The following is a 10,907-nucleotide window of genomic DNA, read 5'->3' on the forward strand; positions in this document are numbered from 1 at the left end:
GTTGCGGCACCAGAGTGTCGAAAGCAGGCCTTTATCTCCAACCAGGGGGAAAACCCTTCCCGCCCACAGCGCTCAGCTGGCAGAGGAGACTTTGCTAAGGGTCACTGCCGGCCTCGCAGGCCCAACAGAAAGCTCCACCCCCATAAACACGCTTAAATGGAGCGCAGGCTGTGCCTCCCCTGCGTGGTGGACAGCGGGCTCTCCAGCCGCACCCTCTGTGTTCCCGCCAGCTTGGAGAGGCAGAGGAAGAACTGCAGGGGGCCACTGTCCCCAGCTGCAAAAGGAAAAGACTGGAGACACTTCGGGTCCTCAGGATGCACACCAGCCGATGCTTCCCGGGGCAACTAGGCGGTGGGTGTGGAAAAAGAAGCTCTCTTTGTTTCTTACCTGTTTGATCCTACCTTGCTTCACTTTACCTTTTAACGCTCAAATCCAGTAACTATTTTTTTTGCAGTGCTGGAGGACTGAACCCAGGGCCTTTGCACTAACCTATACCCTAGCCCCCTTTTTTTTTTGGTCTTTCTGAGACAGGATCTCACCATGCTGTTCAGGCTGGCCTTGAGCTCACTTTGTAGCCCAGGCTGTTCTCAAACTCACAACGATCTCCTGCCTCAGATCCTCCTGCCTCAGCCTCCCCAGTGCAGGGATTACAGGCGTGCACCACTCCACCCGGCCCTAGCTGGTTTTGAGACAGTGTCAGCTGGGCTCTAACTTGTGATCCTTCCTGCCTCAGCCTCCTGGAGTGTTGGGATTACAAGCGTGTACCACTATGCCTGGTTAAACCCAGGAGTTTCAGGTCTCGGTTTACCCTGACACTAGAGCCTTCCAAAAACAGAATGGCAGCTGTTCTAGAATCGTGTCAAATGGGAAACAGACTAATTGTCCCTTTCTAACCCACAACCTAAACCATACACACATGGGAAAAGGGACAGCACTGTGAGTTACTAAGGAAAACCCAGGTGCTGTCAGGTAGTACAGGGGTTCCTGGAGTCTGCAGCCACAGATGACTCCTACCGAGGAGTTCTGGGGAGGAGCAGACCTCAGGCAGTGGGATGGAGCTCCTTTCTGTGCGGAAAGGGAAGCCACTTTCTTTCTTCCTCACCATCAGGCACCTGAATGAAAACCAAGCCTAGCTGTGGGCAAGCCAGGGTGCCGCAGCCAGACGCAGCAAGGATCCCCATTCACTGGGGAGCTCCAGGCAAGCCCTCCAACTCCTGAAGAAGTGCAGGGTCTCCCGATGCCTGGAGCCGGGAGGGCAGGACTCCCCGGTTTCATAAACCAGGTAGAGCAGTGGAAAAGCCTCAAGCCACTACCTCGTCAGGAGGGTCCTCTCGCGGGCCTGGTTCTGCTTTCCTGGCATCGCTCCGAGGTGCGCAGCAGAAGAACCTGTTATTTCAGGGACCAGCGGCCACCCCTGGACTTCCAGTGGGAAGGAGGGTAAAGGAGAAGCAAGCAGGAGCCGGGCACAAGGAGCCCTGTTCATGACTCACTTCGATCCCTGGTTGACTTTGGGGTATTTCCAGAGCGCTGTCTGCACTGCAATTCGGCACAGCTCCTAAAAGCCAGCGTCTAGTCCCAAAGCAAGCCCGCCGCTAAGAAATATCCTTCTCCTTTCAGCCCTGAGCCCCCGCATCGGTCCTTTTAACACCTAATGTCTTAAGCCCTGATTGAGAAATCGCTGCCAACCTAAGACCTCCTTTCACTGCTTCGAAGTGAAGCCCTTGTGATCCTGACATATCAGCCAGATAAATCCAACTTAATGGGAACGTTCAGCGGCCAAGGACCAGCTGCCAAAAGCAAAGTATTAGGTTGGCAGGGCTTAAATTACTTAATGACATCCAGTGCCAACCCCAAGTCAGGAATTGCTGAGCACATGGTGGAAAATTATGAATTAAGAATTATGAGACCAGACTGGAGGCGGTGGCCTTATGCAGTGTGGAAAATCCTTTTGCTCCCACTTCCCTTCGCAGGTCGGCCATACACGCCCAACTATGAATGTGATCACCTCCTGGGGGGGTGTGCCAGGCCACTTCCACTTGAAATCCAGTCCTGCAGATGGGCTTCCAAGGTTCCTGCGAACGTCCAGCGAGTCCACAGCCCGTCAGACTCCTGCGCTCCCTAAGGAGCATAGAGCTGGAAGGCAGGTAAAGTGGCTTGGACGCCTTAGGCAGATGGCTGGGGCTCATTCCCAAGGATAGAGAATTTCCACGCGTTAACTACACCCACAGCTTACACCTCCGGCTCGTACTGGCTTCAGTGCCTTCCAGTGCCCAAGGAGTGCCTGTGCCCGAGGACACCTGTCCTGGTCTCATGTCCACGCCATCCGCATCGTCACGTGAGAACCGAGGACAGCTCAGTGAGGCACTGGCCTCCATGGAGGGCCCTGACAGGAGACCTTGTTCTCCAAACGCTGGCCCTAAGCCAGGGTGCCAGTGCCCGAGGCCCTGGGTTCAACTCAAGAAAAAGCTGGACCCTCAGTCTCAGATGCCAACTGTCCCTCTGATTCCCAGGACCCGTGCTCACCACACTGGTGGTAAAGACCTAGAGCGACTAAGCAGCCTCATTAGGGAGAGAAAATGGAATTTCAGGTCTCTCCTCAGCACACACAGCTCTCCTGCTCAGCCTATTGTACTAGGCCCCCGTTCAAAGCAGCCACCAGCTCTGCTAGCCCCCTCATCTGAGGGACTGAAAAAAAATCAAGTTAGAACCAGACATTCACAGATTCTACTGAGAATACTTTTATTATACAAGTACCATACACAGCAATTATTAGAGGACCATTTACAGAAGTAAGAGTTCAGCTTCACCTCTCCGTCTCACCCACACAAACTCCACCCACACACGCAGCTCAGGAATGAGCCCACGGGAACGAGATACAGTGACTGCTTCCTGAGAGCTCCAGTTAAATAGAATCTTCCAATCCAAGTATCGTCTCAAGTCTTAATACCCTGTGTACGTACGATAAAGTCTAAAGATGTGTTATAGATTACCCCACCACCATTAAAAGTTAATATTAAAATCGAATCCCATTTCTCAAAAAAGTCATAGAAGTACACCAGTATTTACAGACCCCATTAAATTATGCATAAATAAAATCTGTACACACAACACACTTGTTTCTCAAAATACAGAGCTCCGCAGGGACTGGGGGGCGGGGGCGACAGGCAGCTGCCAGGCTTTGTGCCTACCCTTTTCAAGTTTACTCAAAAAAAAAAAAAAAAAAATCAAGATCTGCAATAAATATGCAAATAAAGCTTTAGTACCTTACAGGATCAGGTCCATTTGCAAGAGGTCCCCATTGAAAGAGTTAACTTTCCAAGTTAAAACAAGACAAGAAAAACGAAATCAGCAGGCTTTGTTTCTCCAAGTTTTCTAAAATCAGAAGGCCCCCTTTGAACTTGGGGTTCAAAGTGTGTCAAATATCACCCGTTCACCAGCTCCTAGGCACACAGAACCTCCGCCTCCCGCTGGCACACGGGATTGTTGAAGAACCTAGATAAATACTCGTTTTTTATGATAAATATGTAGTGGATGCAAAAACCAGCCATTGTATCTTAACACTGAAAAAATACGCTGTCGATCTGTTCATGTCATTCATGTCAATCTGACATCACAACAGCCAAGTGTATGGTTTCTTGTGAGGCCCAGGCAGTTTATTGATTTTAAAACTTGAAGCACCACTTTGAGGGAAAGGATGAGTGGGGTTCCAATGTATAAACGCTCAATACATAACAAAAGCAAAACCCAGCACTTGTCACCTTGGGATCCAATGTCCAGAGTTAAGATACTTCAACGCTTGAGAAATCAACGAGTCCAAGAGGAAAAATCAGAATCGCCATTGAGCCAGGCACAGATCAGGTAGGTAGTGAGCGCTTCCCCAGGCTCGAGGGCTTGGCAGACTGTCGGGAGCAGGAAGGGATCGATCTCGCAGTCCTCGCCCTTCTAACTCTCCCGCCCTGTGTCCGCCCAGTGTCACTTGCGGTGCTTCTCCATTTTCTCCAGAGTCTTGTTAGAATCCGCTGGACTCTGCTCTCCGGGGTTCATATAGGACTTGTCTATCATGATCAGGGCCTCTTTGATGTAGTTCTGCAAGGCGGACACGGCGGCGCAGATGGCCTGGCTGCCGAAGCCATGGGTAATCAGGCTGAAATGAGACAAGCAGTTCTGGATGTTCGCCTCCAACACCGGGGTGGGCCTGTTGTTCCCGTTGGGGGTCCGGTCTTGATTGAGGAGGTCTGTGAACTCCTTGCACACTTGCCTGCGAGGAAGACAGTCAGTGAGGTCCCTGTTAGTTTTATTTAGCACTTCCCAACTGAGGAACAAGGACCCAACGACACCCAGAAGTTCCATCAGAGCTGCTGGGCTAGAAGGAGAGCCGTTTAAGGCGCTCCTGATGCGTAAGGCATGCGTTGCCAGGCAGCTCTGGTTTGAATGTATCATGTTCCTGTAACTGTCCCGGGAGCACAGGACCCCATGGGACAGTTGTGTGTACCACCCTGCAGCACTTAGCACCTATTATGCGCCTGGCTCTGAGCTAAGGGTTGTCTAAGCACTATCTCATTTAATCCCCCACCGCAATTAGAAAAGATAACAGGATTAACCCTAATCAGCTGGCCAAGGTCACCAGGACCTCCAAGTTGAGGGACAGTTTATGTTGGTACAAATAAACCCTAATCAGGAACCCAGAAAATCATCACCTCCACAAAACGCATGCCCTTTGCTCAAGCTGGTTCCCTGCCCTCTTACCTGCTTTCCCAAGGCGACCAGCTCTTCTTAATTGAATGTGATTGGAAATCAACTCATTGCTGGTTCCTAAGAGCAACTCCACAGCTACATTAAAGAGCTTCTGAGACACTGAATTTGCTCAAACCTCCTGTGATTTCCCCGATTTTTACACTTTAAAAAACAACAAATCTTGCCACTCAGGAGGCTGCGGCAGGAGGATCAAAAGTTCTAGCTCAGCTTGGGCAACTTCAGAAGACACTCTCTCAAAAATGAAATTAGGAGGCCTAGCATGGTGGCACATGCCTGTAATCCCAGCACTGGGAGGCCGAGGCAGGAGGATCGTTGCAAGTTTGAGACCAGCCTGGGCTACAAAGTGAGCTCAAGGCCAGCCTGAACTGCATAGCAAAACCCTGTCGCTTAATAAGAAAAAAAAAAAAAAAAGAAATTAGGGCTGGGGATATAGCCCAGTGGCATAGCACCTGCCTGGCAAGCATGAGGTCATGAGTTCAATTCCTGGCACCAAAAAAAAAAAAAAAAAAAAGACCCTCTCTTCTGCTACTGCGTTGTATTTCATGACTGCTCCTTTATTGGAGCGCAAGGGACTGTGCTGAATCCTCAACTTCAAGAGCAACCTGGATACTTACTGTGCAGCCAGGAGCATATTCTTCCTATTTGCCATCTCGTTTCGTCCTCCAAGATGAAGTCGGGTTAAATACTCGGCCACTGGTTTACTAGGAAACTCCGCTTCACAGACGTATGCAAAGTCACGGGCCAGGTGAACTGCTTCACCTAGAACCATCACCAGTGGTGACAGATTTAGTTATTTTGTGATGACCGTGGTCCCTGTTTGTGAACCGTCCCTTCTCTTTTTCTGCACTCACTGTCTATCAGTCACTCTGCATTCTAAAATGAAAGCATACCCAGGACAAACACTCCCGCAGGGAGGTGGAGCTCCAGGGTACGTGGACCGGTGCAGTACCCCGGGAATACTGAAGTGAGTGAGGGTCATACCACGGGAAGGGCAAGGACTCCTCGGTTTTTAACTCAGATTATTGGCCGGGGATATAGCTCAGTGGCATAAGCGCCTGCCTGGCTAGCGCAAGGTCCTGAGTTCGATCCCTGGTACCAAAAACAAACAAACAAACAAAAATAACTCAGATTATTAACTGTGCTTATAAGAAATCCACTCTTCCCTGATGAGCAGAATCAGACATGCTTGTGCTTTCTCTTGATAAGAGTAACTGTCGGAAGCACAAAACATTCAAGGGACTGACCAAATAAAACTGTTTGGTTCTGAGAATACAGGGTCAGGTCTCACTAAGCAGTCCTGGCTGACTGCTGAACTTGCTAAGGCTGCGCTCAGACTTGCGATCCTCTTGCCTCAGCCTCCAGAGTGCTGGGATTATAGGTGTGCACCATGCCTGGCTTCATTTTCTTTTTTTTAAAGGAGCCCTGTTACTTAAGGGGGCACAGCTCTAGAATGTATGTGTCTTCTTTTTTTTTTCTTTTTAAGGAAAGAGCACCGGGCATGGTGGCGCACACCTGTAATCACGCGAGAGGCTGAGGCAGGAGGATCACTTCGAGTTCGAGGCCAGTCTGAGGTGCACAGTGAGCTCAAGGCCAGCCTGGACTATGTAGTGACACTCTCCCTCAAACAAAACAAAGAAACCAAACCCAAAACAAAAACGAAACAAGGCAGGGAGCATGTTTCTTATTGGAAATGAAAAGAGCCTCAAAACACCAGCCTGGAACATTCCTTGCCCCTGCCCAAATTATTGGGGGAGCAGAGGGAGGCGCCTTTCCTGGCTCAAAGTGCAATCAGACAGTCTCATAGAAACCCAGATGGCTGGCCATAGGACTCGGGCTTCGAGCCGTTATCCAGCGCCCTCTCCATTCAAGCAGCCCTGCCGGGCCGGCGAGGAAGCCCCGCAGACAGCATTGGTGCCGCAGGCACGCGGGACGTCCCATTCTCACCAGCGGCCCTTGCTGCACACCGACCTCCGCAGGCCCTCCTAAGAAGGTAGAGGGGCTCGGCCAAGCCTCAGCACCCTAGTCAGGCCACAGGCTGGGAAAATAAGGTCCCCCACAGCCTGAGCTGCTCCAGGGAGCACCCGCTCACCCAGCCGGGTCAGAGCCCCGCACCCACCCAGCCTGCCAGCCACCCACCCACGGTGCCATGTCCCGGAACAACGCGCTGCGGATTTCGCTTAAAAAAAAAAAAACAAAATGATTGATTTCTCCCAGGCCCCTTCTTTAGGTTGTACTGCATTCTTGGCTACATTCCAGGTGGGGGGAAGGCTTCCCACTCAGAAAACTGAAATGCCACATACTACGATCTGATGCTTGGGGACAGGAGCTCTTTTGCTGACCAGGGGCTCCATTACTTTTTCCTTTTGATGGGAAGAAGCAGCTGGGAATCGGGCCAGTTCCATTGTGTGTACTGACCGCAATCCCGACATTCCACCGGCTACAAAAACCAGGCCCAATACTTCTGAGTAATGGACGGCTCAAAGAGTTACCAAATCATCAGCCGCCATCTTTCAAAGCCTGGTTCATTTAAGCAGGAACTGTCTCACCATCCCTATGGTGTGATTTCTTAGGAAAAACCTTTTTTTTGGTGATACTGGGACTAAATCCAGGGCCTCCACTGTGAACCACAACCCTAGCCCCCCACCTTTTATAATTTTGACACAGGGTCTCCATGAGTTGCTAAGTGGCCCAGGATGGGCCCAAACTTGCAATACTCCTGGTTCAGCTTCCCCAGTGCTGGGATTCCAGGGCTGCAACACCACATGCCGCTACCAACTTCTTTTTAAAAGATTTTTCCAAGGAAGCCAGAACAGAGCATGTAAGCACCCAGTACCCAACGAGACAATTCAAACTGCTTTCATCCTCGACCTGTGACGGCATCTTTAGAGTTGTTTTTTGGTTTGTTTGTTTGGTTGTGTTTTATTTTTTACACGAAAATCTTAAAGACAACACAAAGCACAAATTAAAAACGCCCCACTGCAAGGACACAGCAGCACCAACCTTCCACTAGGGACGTCAGGAGGGTCACATGAGCAGCCTTGCGCCTGCCGGCTGGAAGATTCAATCCTATCTTGTCCAGCTTCTCCCGCAAGGACCGGCCTCCATTTTTGGATTTAGCTCTGAGAAAAAAAATGGGCTTCTGTCAGGAAGCTGCACTGTGAGGACCCTATACTTCAGAAGTGCTGCTGTCAAAAGCTGTGATCCATCAAAAACTATCTACATCATTCCAGTCATAAGCCAAAGTCACATGGGCTCCTTGTCTAATTAATCCCTATATAATTAAAAAAAAAAATCAAAATCTTCCCTAGAACTACCTCCCTTAACAAAAAAAACAAAAATCACAGACCACTGCAAGTTATACTGCAGCAGATAAATCTGCACTTGTAAAACTGTAACAGCTCCCCCAAAAAGCTCCCTGGGGGAACAAAACCCAGGCAGCCCCCCCTGCTCAGTACAGATGCTCCGCTTCATACACGGGACTCCAACCCCAACCAAATGATAATTTGTTAGCGCTGTGTTAGCACTTCCCTCTCCGTTTGGCACTTTCTAGAAGAGAAGAGATGCACTCCAGACTCGCTGTGCGCCCATTAGAATTCAGCGTTAGGTATAAAAAGTTACATAAATGTTAAAAATACCTCCCGGCCCTCTCACACATTCACCTGCACCTACCCCCCCCCGCCCCCCGCCCCTCCCTCGCCTCGTACCTTCTGAGAACACCGCCCAGGAGGGAGGCGTTCAAGCATTCTGGTGGTGACAGTCGCCTCTGGACCTCAGCCACTGTCACTTTATATTTAGACGTGGAGCTGAGGAGGGACAGTCTTCCAGGGACCGAGCAGAAGACCTCGCTTGGATTCATCACGGCTCCCACCAGGTCCTTCTGACAGGGAAGGCTCAGGGGGTTCTTAGTCATAGAGATGGGACCTGTGGGGACAGCAGGACCGGCGGTCACCAGCACAGTGCAGCACCAAGCACCCTTTCAAAACCACCGGGAGAGACGGAAACCACGCGCTGGACGAACAGCCCCTGCACTCTGGACTGTGAATTGCAGGCAGACTGCTTAGGAAGTCATATTCTTTCCTCAAAAATAAATCAAATCTGAAATTCACAAGTTAACACCTTGGGAAGCTAATGAGGCAGAGCCCAAGCATGAGGGTTTTCAGTTCCCGGCTTCTCAGATAAGCTGTTTAATGAGACCATTTGTTTTCAATATAAATGAACGATGAATTTCCCCCCTCAACAGAACAACGAAGGCTCCAGGTCTCATTCTGCTCTTCTGCCAAAACCCAACTGATGATAGTAAAGTTCAAAATACAAACTAACCCATTCTGTTAGAAGGTTCACTAGGATTTTTTCAGGTTTTTTTTTTTTTTTTTCTTCTTATTGAGACAGGATCTCGTTGTGCATTTCAGGCTGGCCTTGAGCTCAGTTTGTAGCTCAGGCTGGCCTCAAACTCAACGATTCTCCTGCCTCAGCCTCCCGAGTGCTGGGATTAGAGTGCTGGGATTACAGGCGTGTGCCACCACACCCAGCTCTTCAGTTTATTTTTCAATTATTCTCCAAACCCCATCTGCCCCTATCCATTCAAACCGTTCAATTTAAAGCTACAGACCTTAACCAGCTTTAATGTGTTTTCGGTTTTCTGTTTTCATTTTTTGAGACAGGGGCGATGTAGCACAGGCTGGGCTTGAACTCACTATGTAGCCCAGCCTGACCTCAAACTCACAGCAATTCTCCTGCCTCAGCCTCCCCAGTGCTGGGCTTACAGGGGAGTGCCACCACACCTGGCTCAAAGTGCGTCCATCCAGGTCTACTCCACTTCCCCAAACAGCCAGACTAGTAAACCTGCCCGTATGGAACTAAATTTCACGAGTCACTTACTCAAACTAACCCAATTTTCCCAGTCTCTCTCCTCCCCTGTAAACCCAGCCTCCCGCAGTTCTGGAAGCTCTGCTCCCTTCACGACAGTTTAAGCAAGCCAAGCTACTGTAGAGCCTCTTCTGAGAAGGAGCCCCTCCCAAAACAGTGTTTGAAATCAAAAACAAAATCCCATCAACTCATTCAGCTTAAACTGCCACGAAACCAATCACTCAAGCAAGGCGTGTCCGTGTGGCTGTTTTTCACAGTCAGGGTACCACCTCACTCTGCACAGGCAGAGCTCCGACCCTGGAGAACTCAGTCCCATTTCCCCAGGAAGCTCCGGGGAACAAATGCAGACACAGACGGCCCCTAACCCCTGTTCCTTCCAGTCGGAAAGAAATCCTTTCTGATCCAGAAAACACGCCCTAGCCTCCTCGAGTCCCGGTCGGTCCCCTCCACAGGGGATGTCCCATGTTGGCCCCCAGGTCCCCCGACCAGCCGGTAAGTGGGTGACTTCACAAGTCGGGGTCGCAATAGTATTTACCTTTGCGAATAACAGTCTGATCGTGCAGAAGTAGGTGCTGATCGTCAACATTCTGGGGGAGAAATGACAAAGTTTCCTTTAAGCTCGGGGGACGGTGGGGTTGGGGGAGGCCGGCCGTGGAGCACACTGGCCCCCCGCAGGAACCTCGGCGCCCCGGCTCACCTGCACCTCGTCCATCTGGTGAGCCATGTCATGGAGCCCGAGGTTGTCCGCCAGCCCCGCGGGGTCCAGGGAGTGCGCGTGGGGCAGCAGCAGGTCCGAGCGGCGGTAGGCGTCCCTGCGGGAGCTCACCGAGCCCCCGTCCAGCCCCGAGAGGTGCGGGAGCAGGCCGGCCGGGCGGCCGTGGTGCGAGGGCAGGCCGGCGCCCTCCTGGCCCTGGCGGCCCGGCCAGCTCTGCTGCTGGCTGCCCGTGGGCGCGGGCTGGTGCAGCGGGTTGATGGCGGCGGCGTAGGCTTCTCCCAGGTGCGAGTAGGGGTCGGCTGACTGCGAGTACGCCAGCTGCTGATAGGGCGGCGGGAAGTAGGGCGGCTGGTACTCGCCCACCCCGGCGTGGGAGAGCGGCGGCGCGGGGCTGTAGAGGTGCTGCCCGGCCGAGGAGAGGTGGGGGATGCGCGGGGTCCCATTGCTGCTCCCGTCGTGGCGATCCTGGAAGAGAGAAAGGCGCAGACCCGGTTAGTACGAAACCCTGCTACTGCGAACTGGCCGGCGTCCGGAAGAGGAGCCGAGCGCCCCGGGACCCGCCCCGCCCCCG

At 51.6% G+C, this 10,907-nt stretch overlaps 1 protein-coding gene across 1 annotated transcript in view; it reads right to left on the minus strand.

The window, feature by feature from the left end:
- Positions 1 to 2,714: 2,714 nt before the first annotated feature.
- Tfap2c (transcription factor AP-2 gamma (activating enhancer binding protein 2 gamma)) overlaps positions 2,715 to 10,907 on the minus strand; it is a 9,712-nt gene continuing 1,519 nt past the window's right edge. Inside the window, exons 2-7 of the mRNA XM_005392262.2 lie at positions 10,319 to 10,801; positions 10,157 to 10,208; positions 8,460 to 8,676; positions 7,756 to 7,874; positions 5,370 to 5,514; positions 2,715 to 4,258 (exon numbers count right to left, since the gene is read on the minus strand). Of these exons, the coding sequence (XP_005392319.1) occupies positions 3,973 to 4,258; positions 5,370 to 5,514; positions 7,756 to 7,874; positions 8,460 to 8,676; positions 10,157 to 10,208; positions 10,319 to 10,801 (1,302 nt within the window). The 3' untranslated portion in view covers positions 2,715 to 3,972. The remainder of the gene's footprint in view (positions 4,259 to 5,369; positions 5,515 to 7,755; positions 7,875 to 8,459; positions 8,677 to 10,156; positions 10,209 to 10,318; positions 10,802 to 10,907) is intronic.

The sequence above is a fragment of the Chinchilla lanigera genome, unplaced genomic scaffold (genome assembly GCF_000276665.1).
Source record: "Chinchilla lanigera isolate Chin_1 unplaced genomic scaffold, ChiLan1.0 scaffold00044, whole genome shotgun sequence".
In the NCBI taxonomy this organism is placed as follows: Eukaryota; Metazoa; Chordata; class Mammalia; order Rodentia; family Chinchillidae; genus Chinchilla; species Chinchilla lanigera.